At 34.9% G+C, this 27,351-nt stretch overlaps 1 protein-coding gene across 1 annotated transcript in view; it reads right to left on the reverse strand.

The window, feature by feature from the left end:
- Window positions 1-2,184: 2,184 nt before the first annotated feature.
- LOC121371381 (CCAAT/enhancer-binding protein zeta-like) overlaps window positions 2,185-27,351 on the reverse strand; it is a 31,903-nt gene continuing 6,736 nt past the window's right edge. The window contains exons 2-28 of the mRNA XM_041497228.1: window positions 23,853-23,951; window positions 23,290-23,357; window positions 22,612-22,828; window positions 21,727-21,832; window positions 20,920-21,108; window positions 19,957-20,024; window positions 19,317-19,442; window positions 18,688-18,733; window positions 18,163-18,206; window positions 16,661-16,745; window positions 16,299-16,383; window positions 15,557-15,653; window positions 14,688-14,772; window positions 13,724-13,838; window positions 12,468-12,609; window positions 11,435-11,515; window positions 10,982-11,029; window positions 10,363-10,531; window positions 9,835-9,977; window positions 8,521-8,620; window positions 7,837-7,975; window positions 7,060-7,148; window positions 6,200-6,257; window positions 5,496-5,749; window positions 5,032-5,140; window positions 4,367-4,485; window positions 2,185-2,732 (exon numbers count right to left, since the gene is read on the reverse strand). Of these exons, the coding sequence (XP_041353162.1) occupies window positions 2,569-2,732; window positions 4,367-4,485; window positions 5,032-5,140; window positions 5,496-5,749; window positions 6,200-6,257; window positions 7,060-7,148; window positions 7,837-7,975; window positions 8,521-8,620; window positions 9,835-9,977; window positions 10,363-10,531; window positions 10,982-11,029; window positions 11,435-11,515; window positions 12,468-12,609; window positions 13,724-13,838; window positions 14,688-14,772; window positions 15,557-15,653; window positions 16,299-16,383; window positions 16,661-16,745; window positions 18,163-18,206; window positions 18,688-18,733; window positions 19,317-19,442; window positions 19,957-20,024; window positions 20,920-21,108; window positions 21,727-21,832; window positions 22,612-22,828; window positions 23,290-23,357; window positions 23,853-23,951 (3,045 nt within the window). The 3' untranslated portion in view covers window positions 2,185-2,568. The remainder of the gene's footprint in view (window positions 2,733-4,366; window positions 4,486-5,031; window positions 5,141-5,495; window positions 5,750-6,199; window positions 6,258-7,059; window positions 7,149-7,836; window positions 7,976-8,520; window positions 8,621-9,834; window positions 9,978-10,362; window positions 10,532-10,981; window positions 11,030-11,434; window positions 11,516-12,467; window positions 12,610-13,723; window positions 13,839-14,687; window positions 14,773-15,556; window positions 15,654-16,298; window positions 16,384-16,660; window positions 16,746-18,162; window positions 18,207-18,687; window positions 18,734-19,316; window positions 19,443-19,956; window positions 20,025-20,919; window positions 21,109-21,726; window positions 21,833-22,611; window positions 22,829-23,289; window positions 23,358-23,852; window positions 23,952-27,351) is intronic.

Genomic DNA, 27,351 nt, shown 5'->3' on the forward strand with positions numbered 1-27,351 from the left:
AAAAGAAACGCAAAAGGGTACAAATGGGTTATAACTCCGATTTTATGTTTCCTACCAGTTCATGCTTTGTGAATATAAGGTCATTGCATGTCCCAAACACATTCCCACGGTTACATTCGATAAAACGCAGCTACTGTACAATAAAGTTCCAAAATGTGAATATTCGCAAAAACGCAGCCACGTGCAAACCATGTCACCATTGCACGTGCGTTGTCTGCACGTGCAACATGAACACCGACAGTATAAAAGTGCAGGGTGTTCATTTGCCTGGCCTCTGTATCTGGCCGACAGTTGACAATCCAGAACATGCCACGTCTCAGTGAACCGCAGAGAAACAATGCCATCGGCTGACTAGACGCAGGCGAATCCAGAACGGCCGTTGCCAGGGCATTCCATGTGTCCCCAAGCACCATCTCCAGACTGTGGGACTGTTACCAGCAACATGGATCAACACGTGACCTCCCTAGATCCGGTCGACCACGGGTCACTACCCCCGGGCAGGACCGCTACATCCGGGTACGCCACCTTCGGGAACGATTGACTACTGCCACCTCCACAGCCGCAGCAATACCAGGTTTGCGCAGGATATCCGACCAGACCGTATGGAACCGCCTACGTGAGGTAGGAATTCGTGCCAGACGTCCAGTTCGAGGTGTCATCTTAACACCACAACACCGTCGACTCCGACTGCAGTGGTGCCAGATTCATCGACAATGGCCTCAACTGCGATGGAGACAGGTGTGGTTCAGTGACGAGTCCCGATTTCTGCTCCGACGTCATGATGGAAGATGTCGCGTGTATAGGCGTCGTGGTGAACGTTATGCGGCAAACTGCGTGCAGGAAGTGAACAGATTCGGCGGGGGTAGTGTCATGGTGTGGGCAGCCATCTCACACACTGGCAGAACTGACCTGGTCCACGTGCAGGGCAACCTGAATGCACAGGGCTACATTGACCAGATCCTCCGGCCACACATCGTTCCAGTTATGGCCAACGCCAACGCAGTGTTCCAACATGACAACGCCAGGCCTCACACAGCACGTCTCACAACGGCTTTCCTACAGAACAACAACATTAATGTCCTTCCTTGGCCATCGATATCCCCGGATTTGAACCCAATTGAGCATCTATGGGACGAGTTGGACCGACGCCTCCGACAGCGACAACCACAGCCCCAGACCCTGCCCGAGCTGGCAGCAGCCTTGCAGGCCGAGTGGGCCACCATCCCCCGGGACGTCATCCGTACTCTGGTTGCTTCAATGGGCAGGCGGGTGCCAGGCAGTTGTCAACACACGCGGAGGCCACACCCGGTATCGACTCCAGATGACCGTGACCTTGGTGGTGTGTCCTATCACTTACTCACAATGGACTAGAGTGAATTGTGAACAATCCTGCAACATTTGGTAATTATCGGACTCACCATTCAATAATTAAATCAATTCTCCAAATGTTACGACAATGTGGTTTTGCGTTTCTTCTTTTGAAGAGTATATAAATATAAATGTTTTACTGCAATTCATGTTCAGTAAAGGAAATTTTTTATGTGGGTAGACACTATCCTTTTTGTTTCAATGATCGAGGACATTAGCCTTGTGATGGCAATAAGCTTATAAACATCAGGGAACTCTGAAATGTGACTTTTATCTCCAGCTATGTATTGTCCTGATTATATAGTGTTTTCCCTAGCTTGTTTTAGCATGGTACAGCACCATGCCTCAATCTTGTCTTATTCAGCACCATGCTGCCCCGAGATTAAACAAGCCTTTTTCATTCATTAATTCTAAAATTGCCTTTATAAAACACCCAAAAAGGTATTATTAATTAATAAAATATGCCTTTTATATTTTTTGCCATTCATTTATTAAAGCAAGCACATAAATTACATTAATGTTTATTTCAATTAATTTTTGTGTATTTTTAATGAAAAACAAGTGCCCTGAAAATGGTGAAAATGCCCCAAACGTGTTTGGTCTACCATGCCTTGCCAAATTTCTAGGGAAATCACTATTATATATATTATATTATATATATCATGAACACACTAAAAAAAACCCACCCAAAACATCATGACAGCTATTGTTTTTACGAGTGAGAATATTGTTTCCAGCAGAAAACTTGTTGAATCAGTGATCTCCTAGATCATCTATCAACTATGACATAAACCTTTTATAAGTATACATCAAAAACAATTTTAATTTACTTTATTATGTGCCAACATGTTTTGACCCTCCTGGATAAATTCCTGCAAATGCCCCTGAAAACATTATAAAAGACTTTTGGACTTTTGCTTAGTACAACTTTTCTTCAAATAAATGTGATCTTCACACCATATTAACTAGCAAAGTGTTAAACAATGAACACCTCCCCCCCCCCCCCCACCAATAATTGACCCTAGTTACACAATGACATACACTTCAGCCATAACAAATGTAACGATTCAAAATGACGAAGAATGTTCCAAATTAATTTGCTTAATATATAGCAGCAAATATGTTTATTCCATACCTAAGGACTTCCCATAAGTTAAAATAAAATCATTAAGTATATGTATACTTGATGCACATATTGTTTTATTTCTTTTTCTGTTTCTGTTTTTGTTTTTGTTTTTGTGGTTTTGGTTTAAATCCTTTGTGTTTGAAATTCATCTTTCCTTTCTGTGATCTTTTCTTTGACTTCCAGTCTTGTCCCTTAATCCAGCGGTCACGATCAGCTTCCCATCTTAACTGTTTGATGCCTATAAATAAAACATTCATTAGCTAATTACTAAATAAAGCAAAAATATGTTATGCTGAAATGATTGTATTTCTTGGTAAAATACAGATACATTTCCTATCAACAATGATGCTGTTGTCTTGTTTAGTCGCACAAATAGCCTGGTCATAAAACATTAAAGACTTGTTCATACAAATTACATGTAGTTAAAGTTTGTTTTAGTAGGTATTAAGGCCAGTATTTTTCAATTTTTAGGTTTATGAACAAGAACCTTTGTGCACAAAGGTAGGAGGAAGGAAAACAAACACCCCAAAAAACCTGTTTGGGGTGTATCAGTAGGGGTGATTTTTTTTTTAATATGGCTACTTTGATAGATGTGGATTCTTTGTAACAAAATAAGATTGACAAGGCACCTCTAAGCTCCCACATTTCCTGTGGGAAAATAGACACTACTGATGCTTTTAATGTGAGAGAAGCATTGTTACCTTATGAAATGTGCCACAATAGACTAGAATGGTAACTTTTTTTTCTTTAGAGCTATTTGTGGAAGTCTGCGGCAATTTAAAAAAAATAAAAGTGTCTTTTTTTTATTTGAGCAAAATTTACATCGGTGGGTTCGTAAACCGAATAATAAAAAAATACTGGCCTAATGTGCTTACTGTATATCCCAAGTGTCAAAAATTTCTTACTGTGGGCACAGCTTCTTATTATAAGTAGCTGAGGGTTTTATAAGCAAGGGCCCTGGTTAACAAACAATGCAGGTCCCATATTTATGAAGCTATCTTAGCACAACTATCTCCTAAAACTATCGGAGGGCTACAAGATTTGTCATGATGATATATAGTGAATAATTAGTTAATGACCTCGGATATCGGCTTTATTCTGTGAAGGTAAGAATGGGAAATTCTGCGAGGCTCTGCAGAGTGGAATTTCTCATTTGGCTTGAACGTATATAGAGAATACTACATAAGTGGTCATTAGATACCATTTATCTTACACGTTGTATCTAATGAGCGAAAGTGAGTTGGATACATTTTTAAACAACAAGTTGTAACAGTAATGGTAACTAACAGACACGAATGTTGTCTTCTATTTCTTACATATCCTGAAAAAAACAGTTTTAAAATAAATTTAAATGTCTTTTCCAATGAAAACCTATTTACGGCCCTTGCATTTATAGTTAACTTGTGCGTCACAGACAAGTCAATTTCAAGTTATCTTGTATGTCTCAGAGTGATTGATTCAACTGTTGGAGTTTTTTTTATTGGATGGTATGGCATTAGTGATCTGGTCATCACCTAATAGCAGCCAGTCGTGTCTTTTTTAACGCACATATATGTGTTAACAAGTATGTGTTATCAAAAATAACAAATGATGTTCTCACCAACGGTTGTGTAAGAAATTATTTTGCTTTTACCGTCATCATAATCTGTCAATAGAAACAGTGGTTGCAGGATAAAATAGCCTAAGACAGTTTACGATATCGTAGCACTAAGATAATTTTTAAAATATGTGGCAGCCAGGGGCCTAATTCACAAAGGTCTCTTAGGTTCTACTAGACAACATAGCATCCTCTTTGTAAGTCTTTTAGCACTGCACTGCGAAGTTGTGAGAGTTTAGTGAATTAGGCCCTAGAAGTATAAGTTTGGCACTCACCAGCTTGGTCCTTGTTTGACATGGCCTGTGTCCCCAGCGTGTCGAGGCTAGATTCAGCATTATCATCAATGAGGTGAGCAAACTCTTCAGCTGCAGCAAACAAACCAGACGTCTGGTTTCTGCAAACAAATACAGATTTCAGTTTACAATTTAAACAGTAGATCCAATACAATAACAAACAACTACAGATTTCAGTTTACAATTTAAACAGTAGATCCAATACAATAACAAACAACTCCAGATTTCAGTTTACAATTTAAACAACAGATCCAATACAATAACAAACAAATACAGATTTCAGTTTAAAATTTAAAAAGTAGATCCAATACAATAATAAACCAAAATAAGGTGTAATAGTATAAAAGACAAAGCTGGAACTGCCCTAAATAAATTCCACAACAAACAAAAAAACAAGAAAAAAGGAAAAAAAGGAAAAAAAGAACAAGAAAATAATATTAAAACCAAGAACAGGAAGGTTTGGATAACAGTTGGAAGCAAAACCTATGAACAGAAAAAGGTACTACTGACAAAGTGGAAGATAACAGACATTTGATTGGCTGTTGATATGCTCAGACCATACCATTGCAATGGGGAGAAAGGTAGAGAGGAAGAATGCACTAATGCTCGGGTCAAGTTGTGAAAAGAAATCATATTTGTTCTCATACTTGTCTTTTCTTCTCTTCTTGCCATTGGTAAGTTCCAAATCACTGTCATCGGAATCTACCAGTCTTCTCTTGCCTTTCTTCGAACTTCCACCCATTTCACTGAATTCATCTGAAATATAAACAAGATAGACAATGGACAGAAGAAACCATCGGCAAATATTAAAAGGAAACTGTTAACATATTGGTCTTACATTGTGTTAAGTAAGCAAAGCCATACTGATAGCATGAACATTTTATGTTCTTTATTTCCACAATGAAAATGCAAAAATGTACACCAGACAAGTTTCAGTAAAAGTGATAAGAAAGTATAAGTGCTATAATATTATAGCAAAATGAAACAAATTTTGGGAATAGCTCATAGTGGAACTAGCTACTGTATTGGATGAATGAATAGGCTATTAGGTACTAAACAATGATATTTGTTTTTTAATCTGTTAAAAAAACAAGTCTAAATAATTATGTACCATCATCAGAAAATGCAATATTCTCTTCATCAAACTCCTTATCATCAATATCATCATCGTCATCATCGTCGTCATCTTCACCCTGCATGTTGTTCATCTCATCTTTGAAAGCCTTTGCCAGTTCTTCATCCTCGCTGAAGTCAAGCTCATCGTCAGACATTTCATCATCTTCATCTTCTTCTTCTTCTTCCGAACTACTCTCCTCCTTCTTCTTCCCCTTCTTCTTGTTAGCTTTAGCTCTTTTACCAAGTTCACTAAACAAGTCACGGTATGGGGGAAAAAACACTTTATCAGTCTATTATGTTTTTACAAAGCTTACAACAAAGACTGGCAGATATAAAAATGAAATAATATGTTTTAAATCTTAATGTTAAAAAATTAAATGTTTGTCAGTTCATTATTTTCCTACCAAAACTTACGACAAAGACCAGTAGATTTAAAAATAAAACAATAGGTTTCAAGTCTTAATTAAACCCAAAGATTGCTTACATATTTGAAATATTGCAATGGATTAAAAAAAAAAAATCAATTATTTCTGTCTTTAAAATTAAAAAGTGAAAACAAAGTGATTCAACAAATTTTGCAAGTTAAAGTGTCCTAATTACATATCTACAATTTGTCAATGACTAAATAAACATTTATAAACTTGAAAAAACCACAACTGACATTTTGTTTTATTGAGTATTGAACGCAAAAAATATTACCGAGCAAAGTCAAAATCAATATCTGTTGTTCCAACATCAACTCCTTTCTCAAAAGAATCTGAAAAACAAAAAAACACACAATTTGACAATAACAAATATACCACATGAAAATATTATATTTAGAAATACAGAGAACAGAAAGCACAATTAATTCAGAATTTTATACAGAATGAATTAATATTCTCCAAGTTATTAATGCAAAAAACATAATGTATCGAATCGAACTTATGATAAAAGAAATTATCGTTTGTCAATATACACTTTTTACAGTTAAACAAATCTAATATTATCAGCTGATTTTAGTTTTTTTCTCTGCAATGTTATTGATTAAAATATGTTATGAAATTTTTTAATGTTAATGAAATAAATATTAGATGGAATTAAAAAATGATTACTGACACAATAGTTTGGGAAATTTAGGAGCAGATTCTGTAATTTTTCAGCAACAAAAAAAGGCACCTACAGTGAAGTTCACTAATATGCACTGTATGCATTATATTCCCCCAGAAATACCCAGCCAACAATGACATTACATCTTCCCAACCAGGGCTAGCTCTGACACTCACCAAATTCGTCAATTGCGAAACATTTTAACAATTGGCAAATTTTATTTTTGGGGATTTTTTAAAATAATAATTCATATTTTATTGGAAAATAGCTATAGGTTTTGCATTTTTTAGATAATTTGGCAAAATGTTCTGACCACCCAACGCTAAGCCCTGCCCACTGAAAAAAAAGAGATAAATTCTTTGTAAATTTGTACATTTTGAGGCCATTTTGATTTTTGGGGAAGGGGGTGCACACCACCAGCACCCATCACCTGGATCCATTGGTGACATTAAAATGAAATGGTAACACACCTAGATACGCATCAAACTCCGTATCACTGACATCGCTGTCATCATCTTTGCCTTTCTTCTTGTCCCGAACAGCTTTCTGGCTAAAATATCTGAAATGCAAATTTACATCAGTCATAATATACATTATCTACATCTAAGATCTACACATGTATTTCTACATGTGGTGAAAGGCAGCATAAGCTTTTAAAACAAACAAAAATAAAATATGTGGATAACAAAATTCTTTTCAAAATCAACATTTCTGATGCATGCTTTTGGGTGTGAGATGAGTACCAAAAACAGAATGAGCTTTGTATGCTTGTGAAACAAGCAAACACAGAAACCTGTCACAGTCAAATCACATAGGGACATGCTTCACTGGTATACAGCTCACCTGGTTTTGATTATGATGATGATGATAAACTGAGATTACTGCTGCAAATACTTTTGTACTTTCTTTTAAATTTATGTTTTATTAAAGCAGCCATGTTGGACACATACACAAGCTACTCCAAATTGTAGGAGTCAGGACTCATTGCATAAACGTTGACTGCTATTTTACAACTTCATGTATTGCACAGGCCAAAAGATTTCAAACTTCATGAGAAACACTTTTTCGGTTTCGTGACTTGTGATCATGGGAACCCATCGGAAACTGTTTATATTATTTTTGTTGAATAGTCTTACTCGATATAATAATTATGGGAAACGAAATTTCAGTTCCGTAATGTTTTCGACACGCTACTGACACGGTATCGGAAGGCCTGATAGCACAATTTTCTAAGCTTTTGGACCTACTTAAAGAAGAATTTTTCATCGACTGGAATCTGAGACTCTCCTCTTTGAATATAGTTGTCACTGTTCACTGGTATTCCCTTCACTCCCTTTGACTGAAACACTTTTCTCCTAGACATGGACAACCCAGCCTTTTCAGCAACTGAAATAATAATCATAAACTGAAGTACATGAATTATTAATCGGTCATCATTCATAGTGATTGTTAACTTTATGAAAAATCATCAATTGCAAACATTTATTGATTACGAAATAGCTGTTTGAGTTTTTCTTATGCATTTTGTAATAATCTTAAATTTTGCTTGATGCCAGTAGGAGAATTAATACTGTTGAACATTATGTCTGTCTAGCCCACTGTCTGAGATTTATTGCCCAAATCAAGACTATGCTTATTTCCAATTAAGGTTCAAGCACACTGTCCTGGGCACACAACACCTCAGCTATATGGTCTATCTGTTCAAGACAGTGAGAGAGAAGTTGGTGTAGTGGACCCATTGAGTCATTAAAACCCCCACCCTGAGTGGAAGCCGGTACCAGGCCACAAACTCCATACCTACAAGCCTTATGTCTGAGGGCTTAACCACAACACCATTGAGACCGGTATCAAGACTCAAAACTATCTATATTTAAGGGATACACTGAATCACAATTACAAATCTCAAATGAGTTACAAATCCAAATATTTACCTTGATCGCTCTTCTTAGGGTTTTTGTAGACGAACCTGTCGAGAAATCGCTTGAGCGTGAAGTCTTGTAGAGGATCTCCAGTGTATTCTACATGTCTGTTCTGTAACACAAGATGTACACTGGTGTGTAAACTAATGTCTGTGCGTTTATATCAGCTTAAAATAGATACTTTATACAGAAAATGTTAAAAGGTAAAGTTAGGGGTTTGTTTTTGTAACAACACCATCAAAGCAATAATTAATCATTGGCTATTAGATGTCAAACATTTTTTTTAAATCTGACTCACCGTCTGATGAGGAAAAGCACTATACTTTTCCTATTATTAGCAATGTATCTTTTATATGCATATTTCCACAGACAGAAAAGCATGGGGTACCTGCTGGGATAGGGAAAAACCCAATTGGTTGAACAAAGTGTTCCAACCTCTAGCAGTGTCTGGGCAAACAGACATGACAGTTGGGTGGTGGTATGTGATACTCAATGTCTCCCTACCTCTAGAATAGTCTGGGCAAACAGACCGACAGTTGGGCGGTAGTATGTGATACTCAATGTCTCCCTATCTGTAGAAGTGTCTGGGCAAACAGACTGACAGTTGGGTGGTAGTATGTGATACTCAATGTCTCCCTACCTCTAGAAGCGTCTGGGCAAACAGACTGACAGTTGGGTGGTAGTATGTGATACTCAATGTCTCCCTACCTCTAACAGTGTGTGGGCAAACAGACTGACAGTTGGGTGGTGGTATGTGATACTCAATGTCTCCCTACCTCTAGAATTGTCTGGGCAAACAGACCGACAGTTGGGTGGTAGTATGTGATACTCAATGTCTCCCTATCTGTAGAAGTGTCTGGGCAAACAGACTGACAGTTGGGTGGTAGTATGTGATACTCAATGTCTCCCTACCTCTAGAAGCGTCTGGGCAAACAGACTGACAGTTGGGTGGTAGTATGTGATACTCAATGTCTCCCTACCTCTAACAGTGTCTGGGCAAACAGACTGACAGTTGGGTGGTAGTATGTGATACTCAATGTCTCTCTACCTCTAACAGTGTCTGGGCAAACAGACTGACAGTTGGGTGGTAGTATGTGATACTCAATGTCTCCCTACCTCTAACAGTGTGTGGGCAAACAGACTGACAGTTGGGTGGTAGTACCAGTATGTGATACTCAATGTCTCCCTACCTCTAACAGTGTGTGGGCAAACAGACTGACAGTTGGGTGGTAGTATGTGATACTCAATGTCTCCCTACCTCTAACAGTGTGTGGGCAAACAGACTGACAGTTGGGTGGTAGTATGTGATACTCAATGTCTCCCTACCTCTAGGAGTGTCTGGGCAAACAGACTGACAGTTGGGTGGTAGTGCTGCACTAGTTTCTTCAGTTCCCAGATACATTCTTGGTCAGCTCGACAGTACAGGGGATTGCGAAAATATGGATCATAGTCCCCAGTATCAGATTTTCCTGTAAATAATGAAATCTTGTTACTTTTAATGGACAGAAACCATCATTTTCAATTCAAACTAAGGATCATCTGTTTTAAAAGAAGCGTGAATTAGAAAGAATAAGATGAATACTTGTTTTAAAAATAAAAACTATTCACATTAATAGTCAGTATAATACATTCAGATTAAAAACAAAATTTCTTTTTGAAAAACCACTTTGAGTAAGTTTCAAGTTTGAGACATTTACTGGGACCTGCTTACAAAGACACTTGGTACAGGATAAATAAACAGTAGTAGAAACATCTTTTCTTTCAGTTTGACCACACATTAAAATGCCTGGCTAATTAGATGAAACTAAAATAGCCATTCATTATAAAATTGATGGTATTAATCAAGAAACATACTGCTGATATTTTGTCTGTGCATCCAAGATGACTGTGTTTTTGAGCCAGACCCCACCAAACTTTCACCCTGTTCTTCATCAGAATTGCTATGGTAACCAGAAGAACCACTGTTCAATTTAAACTCCTCTGATTCAGGAAAGTCTGTGAAGTGTTCTTCATCATCAGAATCCTATAAAATGATTATTAAAAATATCTTTATAGATATAGCTTTATTAACATATACAAAAACAACAGTTACCAAGTTTCATGCGATAAATACTGAAAACAGAAAAACAAAAATAAAGAGAAAAAAACGAAGGAAAGAAAATGTACAGATTTTTGATTGACACTTGCCATAGCCTATGACTGTTTTTCATAGCACTAAGATAGCTTCAAAAATATAGGCCCAGGAGCTGTACCCAAACCATGTGATACTGGTGCAGTTGCTCATCATTTATCCATCAATAACAAGTACTTTAGAAACTTTCACTTGTACTTTATAAAAACATATCATGTGGAATTAAGAAAAAGAAATAAGAAATAAAGTAGATTGACATAAATCAAGCCTTTATTTATCTTCTAGTAATAAATAATTCATTTTAATACAATACACATAATAAATTAAATAGTAGTTGCTTACCACAAAAACCTGCTTGAAGTTCATGACTCCTGGCTTTCCTTTTATGACCTGTAACAAATTTGTCACTTTTTAAAAATATTAAGAATAAACATAACAATTATTTTTTAAATACTAGTAACCATAGTTTCTTTTTTAAATAGAAAATATACTTTTTAATATTTGAACATGATGCTAAGAGCTGAAGGGAAATAACTCTATCAACAACTAAATTAAAGAAAATAAACATGATCACTGGTTGCACAAAAACAAATCTGTGTCAAATGCATTTAAAAATGTGAGATTAGTTGTTGTTACAAAATAATACCAATAAATGGAAATCAAATAAAGATTGTTTATATATCAGATGATACTACTTCAAACAAATACCGTAAAATACTATTTGAATGATATACAAATAAAAATAATCCAACTGGCACATGCTAGTACTTAATTTCCAGCATTCTATGAACTTACCTCTGATAACAGCACAAGGGCACCACATACAAATGGTGGGGACTGATAGGAACAAACTTGCAGTAGTCTTTTAGCAAAGGCCTGAAATAAAAAATGAAAACTTGTATACATTATGTCATATGTTTCCAAAACTGAAAAACCCCAACATATTTTGATTACTTTATCTTATTACCGGTATTACTTTATTTGGTATTAACAAAAATATAATAATATTAATAATAATATTCGTAGCAGTGACAAAATTACTGCAAACTATACCTCACTCCAACAAATTCTGTATTTCAGTTAGTTGACACTCAAATGCTTTTCTGATGTAAAGGGTTAGGGAGCATTCTTCTTAAAGACTTACCTGAATAAGCTGCCATTGTTAAGATGTTTATGACTAACAAAGCCGTTTTAATGACTAAAATTACGTAACAAACACATTTTCTTCATTAGAATACAAGGGTTTGGATATTCAATGAATGTTTGATTGCCCTAATGTTTGTAGGAGATAAAACCAAGTTCAAGCTATTACAAACACCAGGACAACCTGAAACATCAAATACACACACAAAAATTATAATAAAGTTATGTTTGACTGGGCAGTCAGATGTCAGTGAGAACTATTCTCAAAAGTCCACCATTTTAACATACTTGGAACAGATGCCCTGTTAGCTGATGAAAATATCAGAAATGACAAGGGATTCCAATTACTTTAATGCCTAGAATTGCTAAACAAGCGTGCCTTAATTAAAAACCAAAATTAGTTTTTAAAAAAGAACTAATTTGTGGTGTAAAATTAATCTAGTTCTTTGAAGAAAAAATAAATTAATGTAAAAAATATATACAGTGAAATGTGACTAAACCGGTCAAGTTTCATGGTCTCAAATTTTCTCAATTCCAAAATGAGACCCTGTAAACACCAGATCTTGTCTAAATGGGATAAATATTAGGTCCTCAGCATGATCTGGTTTAAGACACGTTTCACTGTATATATTAAAGCTAATCAAAATCAGTTAGATGAAAATCAACATAAACAGTTATTTCTTACCTTGATCCTTTTCTCTGAGACATCCTTAGTCAAACTCTTGAAGAGCAGGTTAAGAAAGAGTGCATGTTTTGAAGAAGTCTTCAGAGATGGGTCAGCCAGTTTCTTGTACAAAGCCATGTAGTACCTATCTGCTCCACTGTGACTGCAATCAAATTATACGACAGTCTTATATCAATCAATGATATGTCATAATACATAAATAAAACAAATTGTAGTCATTTATTTAAATAACGTTCATTATTAGTAGAAAATATTTCAAGATTAATTAACCAATCCACACTTTTTCCTTTTTTAACCATATGGAGTTTTTAGATTTGCGGGTGTTATTGTCTACTTGATCCCGCAAATGTCATTTCTGACTGAAGGTGTTAGCGTGAGGTAAAAAATAAAACATTTGCAAGCATAAAATAGACAATAACACCTGCGAATCTAAAAACTCAATATAATTATGTCCATTGTAAACTGAATTGTTTTTACACAGAACTAACTGTATATTTTATAGTTTTAACGACTCAATGGGTAGGTTAAGACCACTACTCTCTTCTCTCTGTCCTGAACAGACAGCCCAGATAGCTGAGGTGTGTGCCTAGGACAGCGTGCTTTAATCTTAATCAGATATAAGCAAGAAAATAATTTGAAATGAAATGAACAAGAAAAGTCAGCAGCTATATCTAGTGAATTCAGTGTATTATTGCAAGCATAAAAAGTAGGCAGTGTTGGAAGCTACAGCTGCAGTCAAAATTGCTGTCTTCTGCCTACTAACACGGACTATGAACACTGAATCTGTCATAAAGACATAACACTGATGTAAGCATGTACTAATTTGCACTGATCTTGGTCTCGGTGTTCTAGAGAAGTAAATATTAGCTGTCTCAGGTTCCACAAATCTACTAACCCTTGGTCCTGGCTAGTGAATGTTTAGTCTGGGCTAGTGGAAATTATCAACTGTATTACTGTAATACAAGGGGCACTAGCCAAAGCTTCTGGAATGGCAAGTGACCATATCAAACATTTGTCAAACACTGCCAGTCTAACTTCCTGTCCTGGACAGAGAAGCTGGCATGGTCCGAAACCTGTGACCATGACAGGCATGTGCTACAACAGCTTGCTCTGAATGTGTATATGCATGTTAAGCCCTATGACCTGACTTGTATAAATTTAAAAAATCAAAATATATTTGATTTCATTTGAAGCAATTTAGGTGTTTTTTAACCTTCCATTCAGACAATTGTAAGTATTGTCCAGCTGAAAACTACCTTGCATCCATGACTTGCTGTAACAACATGAGAGCCTGAAGACTGGTGTTGAAGTTGACGATGTGTACAATCTTGAACAACATGTTCATCTGCTCTATGAAGTAGTCGCTGTCCACTACAGTACAAAAAAACCCATGTCAGATCAGAGGAATCAGATGTAACTACTATCCATGCAATACATGAACGAACAAATGTTTAACACCACCTCAAAACAAACCACAGACTACTAAATGTCAAAGGTAAATCAATCAATGGAAGACATATTAACATATTGAAAATGATACAGACAATCTCAAATGAATTTTAAGCAAAATTGGAGAAAACTTTTCTCTTTAAAGAATACTTCACTTGACCTCACACAAAAGCATATTCCCCTAGGGATATTAGTCTGATCCGAACAACCCAACAGCAAATTGGATGGCTAAAATCTTTCAATGAGTACTCTGCTTCCTGTTCCTGTCACATGACTGTAATTTCCTTCTTTCTCTTGGGGAATATGCATTTGTTTGAGGTCTGGTGAAATAGAAAAAATATATAGGCATATGCATTTGTTTGAGGTCTGGTGAAATAGAAAAAATATATATAATTGTTATTCATTAGTAAGTGTTCTTAAAAAAACAACAAAAAAAAACATTTCTGTCCCTTTTCACCCTGGATTGGGACAGTGATTTGTAGCACAGTATCTTTCAAAATAAATAAATGAAGAAAACTTGGATCATTTTTCTCTTTCACTGAATACTTAGCCTGACCTCTGACCTATTGCATTTCCCCCATATCTCAGTTTAAAATACATTTACAATATCAGTGCAGTACAGAACAGTAGTACATGAGTTACTATTAGGTTACTCATGGATTATGCAAATATAATTAATTTAACAAAAAAAATCAGTTACCTAGCCAACTTCCAGTTACCTAAGATTTTGAACACTGTCCCCTATAATCTGTGTTGACTTTATAAACTGACCTTTGGCGAAGGGATATGCTCGATTAACTCCACTGAGAAGAGCCGCCATCATCTTGCTGTCCACTTCACCTTTCTTCACAAACGACTGCAACAAAATTATACTTTTCAGCATAGGATATACCAGAATATAAAACAATAGCATGTACCTCGTGTATAAAGTAAGTCAGAGTCCACCTTATACGGTAGTAAAACTGATGACATTATAACTGCTGAACCTGGTATTCAAAGTGCTTACCTATTTTTTCTTCAATAAATTCATTTCTTTGATTAGAAACCTCTAAAATGTTAAAACTGGCTGACATTTAAGAAAAAGACATTTGAAAAATAAAAGTTAAAATTTGTTTTGTTTAACAACACCACTAGAGCATATTGATTTATTAATCATTAGCTAATGGATGTCAAACATTTGGTCATTTGACTCAGTGTTCAGAGGAAACACACTATATTTTTCCATTAGCAGCAAGAGATCTTGTATATGCACTTCCCAAATAGGACAGCACATATCACAGTTTTAGATACACCAGTTTGTGGGCACTGGTTGAAAAATAATAATAATAAAAGTTGCAAATCAAATGTAACTGTAGTAAAACCTGCTCTAGTGGTCACCTTTAGTAAGCAGCCCCCTGTATTAAGCAACTAGCTGTGTTATGAAATCACAGATATCCCAAATCGACCAATAGTATAAACTGACATGTATTAAGCAGTCACCCATTTTAAAAGGCCATTTTTTGATAATCCCTTTAATGGCTGCTTAACACAGGTTGGACTGTATGTCCAAACAGTTCTCAGAGTAATAGAATCTATTAAAACAAACTGTAACATAAAACGTATGCATATGAGAGAGAACAAAATAAATTTAGTTTGCTTACCTTGAAGAATGAGAAGTAGACGTCAATGAGTCTAAGAGCCAGAGACTGGTCTGACTGATTTAGCACCAGCTGGTTTAGAAAACACATGGCATAGTATCTGAAACAAAACAAACGAGAACACAGGTGCTGGATAATGATGCTAATATCTGGTAAAATGACATAAAATATGTGACATAGGGTTAGAAATAGTTTGGTTCATATCAAAGTGTTAAATCCCACTAGAACATCAAGTGGGACGTAACACTTTGAGAATAATCAGTGACCTCATCGATTGGCGCACTAAAACCTTCCCGGAACGTCAACCAAACAAGATCGGTGATATAAATTAAGATTGATTATGGGTAATAAATAGGATATTAAACGTATCACCATTTTGCTAAAGCTGGTGACAATTAAACTTATTTCACTCAAGGGACATAAACATGATATAAAATGGAAGCTTGTTCAACATCTTATAAATAATAACGTGCTGAAGTTATTGGTCACCATAATAGTTTGAATTGTGCATAAAGTACTTGTAATAAAAGTTATTATTTTTAATATAAATGCAAATTTTCCACTAACACTCATTTGTAACCACTGCTTTTGACAAAAATTATCTAAAATGTTGACTAAATTTTAAACTGAATATTTTTAAACCTTCATTGCATTATAAAACTTTTATTTCAAACTTCTTGCTTTTTATAAATAAAAACTACTAGAAAGTGCTGCCTTGATGCTGTTGTATTCCATTATAACTCACTGTGCCTTCTGTGATATGTTTGGTCTGTAAACAAGATTTTCCACAGCTTCCAAAACGATGCCCTTCATATTGGGGTGTATAATCACTGAAACATAAAAAACCTCTGTAAAAATTGGTGTTTCTTTAGGAATTTCAATTCATTCAGTACCCATGTTTGACATGGATGATGATGAACACAAGTGAATTGCTTAACTATACAATCAAAACATTCGACACACTACTAAAAATTATAGTGAACATTTAATATATAACAAAATTGAAGTTTAAATGTGATCAAATATTTATAGTCCGATTAAAAATTACAGTGTACATTTAATTTAAAACAACTGAATATTGAATATTTCTAGTTTTATTTAACGTACCGAGTTTTGTCAGAAAATGACATGCTTTAGACGCTAGCTTGTAATCTGGATCACCAAGCTTGTTCACTATGAATGGTAATAACACCTACAACAAAAACAATTTGTATTATTATAAATCACATATCACTGAATAATTTTCATTTTTCAATATATAAAACATTAATACATATTGTAAACAACAGTCATCATCTGAAGTTGGTTCAATAGATCATTGTGAACGAAAATCAAACTGGTGCTCTCCATCAGATTCAAGATTCACAATGAAAATAACACAAATGTTTTTTATGTTGACTTGGCTGTCAAGTCCCTTTGCTACCACAGGCTTTTGTCTAATAGATTGTCTAGAAAATTAATTCATAAAAAGAAGAATTTTGTAGAATTAAATGTCTTGTTTTTGGTGTACTGTGATGAACATCCATAGATGCAAATATAAACTAAGGGTAACTGACCTAAGACTTGTAGTTTGTGAGAAACTGATTTAAATGTGAAACTTTAATGCACAACTTTGACACAAGAGGGCAATAAAATTCTAATACTATAATAATAATTACAGTATATTACTACAGTATAATTGTATACTAACAATATGATGAACTGTATTAACATAATATATTCACAGTGCCAAGAATATCAAAAGGTGATATTCATTACAGGCCTTTATATTAAAGCCGCACACCCTAGTTCCATCCAGCGAAAATAAATTATAATTTGGTTAATCTACAAACCTGTAACACACTTAGATCACGTTTTTATCAAATGGAGTGAAAAAGCAGGTTTTATATCGATAAATACCATGGGAATCCCCATGTCCCAATTGCTTGAAATAATTTTGAAAGTTAGTATTCTGATGTCACCGGTAGAAGCACAACAATGACTACGTCACGACAAATTTCACAGACTTGGGGTGCGTTCGTTTCACCTCTCCTGGACATGTTCCAACTGTTCTGTCCTGGTTGTATCCCCTCTCCAGATATAGTAAGACTTAGCAAAATTATTGGTTTTAAGGGTTTGTAACGTTTTGTATTGAGACACTTACTTGTCTGAACTTTATTGTTACTGAAAATGTTCACGAACTGTGAAGAAAAATCTCACAAATGAACAACAACAAATCGGATGTTGATTGCGCGAACCGTGCACGAGAAAACAAACCGAACCAAAATGATAACAGTCACGTGATATACCAACGTCTGTGACATTAAAAATAGATTGGACCTTGCTTGCGTAACGGTTTTTTCTCAACAACACGTTTTGTGAAAAAATGCAAAAAATGCATTTCGTGGTTTTACAAACATCAGGATTACCAAAAAGCACTTCAGGTGAATGGAAATGTGTATTCTAAATAATAAAATGTAAGTAAAGTGCAATTTTATTTGTGAAAAATGGGGTTTAATAGCGAAAAACAACGCCGTAATGGTTAACAAATAAACGTAACTAGGGTGTGTCCCTTTAAATAAAAAAGGTTAAAATGGAAAATTAAATTAAATATACAAGTAAAAACTTACATTTTCCTGCTCTGGTTTATTTGAAAGAAGTCTGAACATAGAGCCTAAAACAAATATGCAACATTAGATAAAATCTTGCCACAAAACACGAGGAAACTGTTGATTTTATTAATCAGAAGGGACAAGTCATATTGCTATCAAACCAGCATGTACAGGATTTACCAAAGAAAACTGTCATTTGGCAAATCTCACTGTAGTGTAAAAATCAAACTAATTTTTATATACCTGTCCCAAAGTTCTTTCAACTAGAAAAATATACTAAACACATAAAATGTGTTTGTTTGTTTTGGAGCACATTAATTAATTAATCATTGGCTATTGAATGTCAAAAACATATTGAATCTCTAATAAAGCTAATACAATAATATTTCACAAATACATGTATATATAGACATTCTCATTTTAACAGTTTAGATATTCCAAATCACAGCTTAAACAATATATAATATTCTATTATTCCATAATAATAAATGTTTATTTGTTATCCTTCAAAATGCATCATAAATATGTTTTAATTGTACTTACTTAAGGCTTTCTCTTTTGTTGAAAGTATCATGTCATGGGACAATTTCTAAAAGGAAATTTTTCAAAATTTAACACTTTTTAATGAAAAAAACCCATAATCTCAGAACTACTTCATATAAAAATACTATATAAAAATAATATACAATATACCCAGAAACAATTAACACTCGATGATTATGCATCTTAATTTTGATTATTATTGTTAGAAATGTATTCAATATTACATTTTCTAATTTTTTCATTTCACTGCAGGTTTTACAACCAGTTAGACATCTTCCGAAATCAAGAGCACTGAATTCCATTATTCCCCAGGTTCATATCGTAAGGTTTCAAAACTCCTATTTCTTGTAAATCTACTTTATAGCATTATAATAATGGGTACAATTAGACCATGTCAATAGTTTCTCTTGTCCTGTTTATAGAAAGTGCACTGAAAAATCCTTTGCTGCTATTCATTAGGTTTCCACCACACCACTTTCCTCTCCCCCTTTCCTCTTTCTCTCAACAAAATTATGAAATCACAAAATAGATAGAGTTAAACAGGTTTTCCTTTTCTGTCCTTTCAAAACAGAGCTCAAAAATAACATCACTGACAAATAATAAATATACAAGTACATGATTAACCGTACATCGAGAGTCTTGACAAATTCAGAATATATCTCTTTGAGTTTGGACTCAAAGTGCCAAAGGATCAGCTTCTTGTCCACCACATCCCTGTTTCCACTTGACAATTCATCTACAGACAGAAGTGGGTGCTGAAAAAATAAAACAGAGTCAAATATCATAACAACATAAATGTTCATCACCTGTAAATCTTCATTCTCTGAAACTTTATTCAGAGCTCACGCTATCCATTGCCTAATTAGCCAATTACTAATTTTATCCTAAGTGGCTACAATGTTTAGTACTTGGCTTATAAAATTTGGTTTAAATTAGGTACATTTTACTAATTTAAAGGAAATAGTCTACAGATATGAAGACTGGCTAAAACAAAATTATTTCCAGTGTGAGCCCTATTTATAAAAATGTTTGGCTTTGGTCTGTGTTTATTGTTTTATAAAAGGATCTTTCATCTGAATAAAAATTAAAACTTTGTATCTCTTTGTTCGGATTAGTTGTTTGTTCTGAAATATATTGTACACACAAAATGAAAACACATTACACCACTTTATTGTTCATATTTAATTTTCTGGGATATATATATTCTATTATATTAATATATTAGCATTTCATCCTTTTTTCAATTTCTTAAATGAAATTAATAGTTACCTGGCTAAATGTTTTCAGTTTTCTGTTGTCTGGTAACAGGTCAGACAAAAACAAATCTCTCAATGTATCTGAAAAGCAAATTGGAAGAAGCCAGTTACAATAATAACCAATACATTTTCTGAAATTTTATTTATATTTAACACATTTTTTAATTCTTTTTGGTTTCATCATTTTATATTAACATAACACACACTCAGCAAAACTCCATGCAAACATCAACAAGTAATATTTTTAAAGTGGGATGGGATTTAGTCCAGTCAGTTGAGTGCTCGGTTGAGATGTTAGGGTCATAGGATCAAACCTCCCCAGTTAATCCACTGGGTTTTTCTTTGTCCCAACAATGAACAAAATCTTTTATTTAACAATGCACTCAACACATTTTAATTACGGTTATATGGTGTCGGACATATGGTTAAGGACCACACAGATATTAACAGAGAAAACCCGCTGTTGCCACTTCATGGACTACTCTTTTCGATTAGCAGCAAGGGATCTTTTATATACACCATCCCACAGACAGGATAGTACATACCACGGCATTTGTTACACCAGTTGTGGAGCACAGCCCACCGACAGAAATCGATCCTAGATTGATCATGCATCAGGCAAGCGCTGTACCACTAAGCTACATCCCACCCCCTTGTCCCAACAAATGCCCATGGCTGGTATATCAAAGGTCATGGTATGTATTGTCATGTCTGGAAAAATTTAACGTTTCCTCTGAAGACTATGGGTCAGAATTACAAAGAAGTGACATCCATTAATTATTTAATATGTTCTAATAGGTGTCATTAAACAAAACAAACTTTTTTTAAATACAGATGACAAAACAGTTCTCGATTATATGCTTGTTTCTGATTCATAAATTTAAAAAAATCACAGAACTTCTTAAACTGCATTAGTTAACAAAATTAGTCTAATTTTAAAACAGTGCAACTATATAGAACATTAAGTAGCACATACCAACGCCCATTGTGCTTTCTCTCCTTCCTTTCTTTTTACACATATTCAGCAAACTCTCTATACTGGAAAGACTGTGAACGGGAGATTCCTGAGCAAGAAGAGTCAGAGCAGCTACTTTGTCACTCAGCGTACCAGAGCCCAGAACAGTTTTCAGCCATTTGGCTTCTGAACGCCGACTGTTCTCACGTTCTGAAAATAAAAAACAAATAACAAAGATCTGCAGGACTAACCTCACCACTTGCCAAATATACCAAATGTGATTTTTTAAAAACAACTGGTGATTTTTATTCTAATTTGGCAAAATATTTCATGGGTTTCTGCATATTTGAAGTTTCATTGATATTTTGGTGAAATTTTCTGCTCACACAGATTTCAATTTTTTAATTCAGTGTGAAGTTATGTACTAACACTTAATACAAAGTTAACTGCAGTATAGTTGAATGAAGTTATATATATTTTTTTTTTTAATTCAGAACATAGACTGCAAAAACAGTTTTTATGGTTTATAACTGTTGGTTTTACCAAACAACAAAACAAACACACACACACACACACAGCAAACAAAAAGCCTACAATATTCATTCCCATATAAACAATATCGCACATCACTATTAAATAATTAACGTATAAATAACAAATAACCTGAATAAATAATAAAGTTCATTTTACACTACTATTAATCATAACATATCCAAAAGGTATGGTTGAATAACAGTGAAAGGGTTGTTTTTAGAAGCTTATTATAGTCAGCAGAAATGACAACCACTGAATATCACTATGTACGGCTTGAAACTTTTAATGGCTTACGTTTGTTATAAAGAGCCACTTCATCTTGAAGGAGTTTTGATGCAAATTCTTCCATTTTCTGAACAATGTTTTCTGGTGCTTCTTTTGTACTGGGTTCTGTAGATGTCTAAAAGAGTATTAAATTGTTTTGCTAAATGTTAGGTTAAACATGCATATTACCTCTTTAATGTAGTTATATTTTAATTTGCTACAAAGCTATCACTAGGGGATTTTCCAGCACTTGTGTCCTACAAAATAATCCAATAATTAAATATAATGGTTTGGGTTAAGTCACAAAGTAAGTTATTGGAGTGTAGTCAAAATTCATAAACATGTTATGAAAGCAATCAAAGAAAGGTTTTAACAGTTCCATGCAACTGGAGAAACATTACAATCTTGCCCTGACCATAACCAAATTAATTATAAATAATGTATTAATTCACCATTTTACAGTAAACAGTTTTTGTGTGTGTTTTTTGCAATATTAAAACTTTTACATAAACTTCTGTGGGACAAAATAATGTAAATGTTTCTCATTTATATGTACCGGTATTTCAAGGACCACAGAGAACTAGAATGCAATAACTCTGTATTATACTTGGCTGTACTCGATCATGAAAAATGTACTCAATTAATAGGTTAAGTCATTCTCGATTAACTTGATGCATGAGAGCATCTCTCTTTTTGTTAGTTTTTAAAACTTATGTTTTGTGGTACTTGATGATCATTGTTTAGCAGATTTAGGCACAACATACACCATTGATTGGTTTGTATATTATTGATTTCATCCAAGTTCCAACACCTACTACTGAATATAAAGAAATCAAGTAAATAACCCATATTTTACAAACAACACATAACAGGACACTGGTGGTCACCTGGTAACTGATATCAGTTTCAACCTACCTCCTCCAGCCAGCTACTTCCTGCTTTAACAAGAAGATATTTCCTTGGTTTGTAAAACCGGATATGCTGCATTGGATTCCAAGAACTTGCAGCATGTGATGACGAACTTGAGACCTCGTCATCCTGAATTTTATATTTATTCTTTTTCTTCTTCTTCTTTGAACTTTCCTTTAATTCAGATGCATCAGACTCTTGTACTTCTTTTTCTTCTTCAACACTAAAAAAACAAGATGAAAGTTTTGTTTTGTTTAACGACACCGCTAGAGCACATCATCGGCTATTGGATGTCAAACTTTTAGTAATTCTGACATATAGTCTGCTGAGGAAACTTACATTTTTCCTTTAGTAGCAAGAGATATTTTAAATGCACCATCCCACAGACAGGATAGTACATGTATACCAGCCGAGGTGCACTGGGTGGAGTGAGAAATAGCCCAATAAGCCCACCAATGAGGATAAATCCTAAACCGACTGCACACGAGGGAAGTGCTTTACCACTGGGCTATGTCCTACCCCACAACCAAGAAGAACATAGGTTATGTTTTGTAAATGTTTAATATTTTGAGAAATTATAATAACTGAGATTTTATTGAATTTGTAAGCAGTTTTATAATAAAAAATAATATGCTAATTTTATAAGAATATTCTTAAATGAAAAAGAGCAAATGCATAACTTACACATTTTCCTCAGGTAAATCCTTAGGTCTGTGTTCAAAGATGCCAAGTTTCGTAATAAAATCTTTTACCTGCAAATAGAAGCAAAATCAAAGTAACAAAAAAAAAGTTAATTAATTTTTAAATACAGTATAAATAAAAAATTTGATGCACAATAAATTTAAACATGTATTATGATACAGTCACAATGGAATGGGGGGTTTTCCGCATAAATTAAAGCAATATAGAAAATAAGAGTGTAAAATGTATCACATCTGAATTGATCACCTTTAGGGATTCCTATTCATCAAGGTTCTAATTAAATTTAAGTCAAAGTACAGGGCTTCTAGAATATTTATAAAATCCACTAGCCATGGGATCAGTGATTTTTAATATTTACTAGCCACGATTAGCCATGGGAGTGGGGCTACTATAATCTAGAAGCCCTGAAGTATCAACAGTAACTTCTGTGTGCATATTAAGTAAAAGTATTAATTTTAATTCTTCAGGAACAGTAACCAGGTAGTATTTCACAGGAAAGTGTACCAAATAATTTAACCCATAAATTATGTTTAATAATATTCCACCTCATTGATTTTCACCGCTTCCACCTCAAGGTCATCTCCAAACTCGGCTGTGTCCTCATTGTCACTCTCATCAATGCCAGCTAGTAACTCAAGGTCAGCCTGCAAAGTGCAATGTTTATATCAATTTTCTACTGTTATCACTGCTTGTGACGGAACATGCTCTTAATTTGTTTTTGCCTGTGGCGATATTAATTGTTTTAGAGGGCCGTGTGCAGTTCCAATATGCACTTAAGCCCAGATGGGCAACTTGTTACGTGATACCTTTGCGCGACAGTCGTCAAGCTTTTCTAATACACACCCAGCGCAGGTGCAGAGGCCATGTGGCCAGTAGTTACGTAATACCTCCGCGAGTGCGGTTTTTACAACCGTGATTTTGGTGACTAGGTGTCATTGAGTCTGACCATCTGAGAGAAAAAAATACCGCTTGGTCGCTGTGGAAATTCACATGATAAGATTCAGTACCGCCTTGTACCCCCAGGCGATATTCGGATTTTAAAAATAAATAGCTATGGTTTTAGAGATATCGGGGAGAAAAATAAGGAAGGCTCCAGGGGATCGCTGTCCGTCCGGACTGGTAATTATATATTTTCTGTTCTGTGTATAACCTTGATGTGATTGATGTGACTTTAAATATTTTAATACTGTATTATACCAATATTATTTAGACGGTGCTGCCGGTCATCTGACACAGTATACTGTAGGCTCACCATTCTGATATATATATATAAAGCTTATCCAGTCATCCTAGAGGACCTAGGTAAACTGTAGGTTATTGTCTTTATTGTGATAGGTACCAGTATTAATTCTGTGTTACAAGGTTACTGAACGAGTAGTAAGGGTTAATTAAAAATTAACCAGTTAGGAATAGAGTTGTAATTCCTTTATTAATTAAGTTCCCCTGGAAGCGTTTCTCAATTATCACACGTTACTGAACGAGTAGTAAGGGTTAATTAAAAATTAACCAGTTAGGAATAGAGTTGCAATTCCTTTATTAATTAAGTTCTCCTGGAAGCGTTTCTCAATTATCACACGTGTGGGTGTTGTGTCACGGTGAAGTGATTAGCATATTGTGTAAACTAGACACCTAGAGATTAACTAATTAAGTGATCAGTTCTGGGTTGTTATTATTTGTTGTTGTTAATTAACTACTGTGGCAGTACTTTTGTCAGCGTAGGTTAATACAGATTCCAAAGTGTATTGTGTTTTTGTTGTGTTTTCTAGTGAACTAAACGTGCTATAATAATATATACTTTATATAAGATCTTATCTCTGATCATACCTAGACGAGCCAGCGGGTATAACTGCCTGTTACAGAGAGATCTATAGATATACAGTTAGGAGAGATATTTGGACAATCGTGTTTCATTCAGTTACGGGTATTATAGGATCCCTGTGAAACTGCTTAACAGTTTGACTTAACTATATATTTCAATATTTGTTAGAAGCACACATCTGATGACGGGTCATTCTAGGATAGATCCTGTCAGTGGGCCCCAGGGAACATTTTGTCCAGTATCGCGTCGTTATTCGCTACGCAAGTTTCAGAGATCATTACACAATTTTAAAACATTAAACAGTAGTTGCCCATTGGGCTATTTCTCGTTCCAGCCAGTGAGCACTGCACAACTGGTATAACAAAGGCTGTGATATGTACTATTCTGTCTGTAGGATATTATACTCAGGACTGGCCAAAAGTACTCATCCCAGACGTGTAAACATTTGCTCGGATGAGTAAAATTTACAATTCAGTTGTCCACCAGGCAACCACAATTCCCAAACACAAACTGCCTCTTTATCCTTTTTGTAATTTTGGTAATTCTGTAGTCTGCAGCAAACGTCAAGGCCATTCATCGACTTCGACCTGCACTTCCACCCCTCCCCTTTATCTCTCCATCCATCCTTTCGTTTCCCAAGATAATTATATTGAGTACCGTATTTGACCGAAAGTAGGCTCACATCTTTGAATAAGCCTCCCATCCTTTTTGAAGGCATTTAAGAAATTAGGCCGTATCATGGTATTTCATATTGGTGTAAATTGCCAAAAATGTTGAAGGATCGAGAAAAAGCTGTTGAGAACGTTACTAAAATGGGTAAGTAAACTCTTTGTAAAATTAGTTTTCACTTTATCTATGTGAGCTCACACAACACACGTGTGACATAAAACAAGGTCAAGCAATTCCCACCACACTATTGTTTTTTTCACTAACGTAGTAACATTTCGCATTTGAAAATTAAGTTGTCCATCTGCAAATTTTCCTATTTTCCCCCCAATTAAATTGATGCATTGATGTACATGCAATTAACATTTAATTGACTAAATGTTAAAGAACAGTGAGTAGGTGCATGTGCAAGAAACTTTGTAATGGGATTGTGTGTCAGACTCACAAAGAGTCATATCAAGAGTGCCAGACACCCAAATTTTTAAGGGAAACAGGGCATACTCCCCCAAAACATTTTAAAAATTAAATGTCCTGAAATACAATGTCCTACATTCTTCAAGTAAAATTCATCCTGAGGGGTATACTTTTTTTAATATTTAAAAACAAAAAATCTCTTTGGTACACAAAAAACAAATCAAAATTAATGTTATTCACTGTGAAATCATTAAAACTACATTCCCTGGAATATTTTTATTATTTAAGCATATAGAACAGAAAATCCAATTATGTTTGGTGCATATATGACGCCGCACTCCGCATTGGTTTCACTACGCTGGCTTATTCAGGTCAAAAACAAAGCCATGATTTTGAAAGTGGAACACTTTTGACGGGCTCGTACCGATCTCGGTTTTCATTGGCTTATCACAAGTATAGAATTCCCCAACAAGAGATCATGTGAGATTTCACAATTTTTGAACAAATTTAACTGTCTTGATTGAGGGGTCGTCTCATATCTCCAAAACATATTTATATCCATAGAGGTATGGTACAATGCCTTTCCAGGGGTCGGTGAGTGGGGGATTTGCCTTGAAATTTTGACAGTGGCCAGCTGTTGGCATACGCGTTACATGTAAGGGGGTGTTATTAATTACATAACACTCTAGATGAAGAGGGAACTGTTCGATTTACGTAACATTTTTCAAGACTATATGTTATTTTTATTCATTACTTAGACCTAAAAAGGTGGGGGTTTTAAATGCGCAGTCAGTCTTGGATCAATCCCCATCGGCGGGTATACAAAAAGACCATGGTATGTGATATCCTGTCTGTGGGATGGTACATATAAACAATCCCTTGCTAAAGGCACGTGTGCAGGGATTTCAGCTGGATTGGGGTTATAGACTGTGTTAAGCGAAGTTTATATGGGGCCATGCTCCTAAAATACATTTCAAATTTTGTTTAAGCTTGGGCAAGTAAGGGTTTCGACCTCCAATATCCTCCCCCTGCACATGCACCGGATTCCTCTCTAAGATTATATGTCAAAATTACCAAATGTTAGACACCCAACAGCAGATGGAAGGAAGGATAGGATATGTTTTATTTAACGACGTACTCAACAC

This window comes from Gigantopelta aegis, chromosome 4 (genome assembly GCF_016097555.1).
Source record: "Gigantopelta aegis isolate Gae_Host chromosome 4, Gae_host_genome, whole genome shotgun sequence".
Taxonomy (NCBI): domain Eukaryota; kingdom Metazoa; phylum Mollusca; class Gastropoda; order Neomphalida; family Peltospiridae; genus Gigantopelta; species Gigantopelta aegis.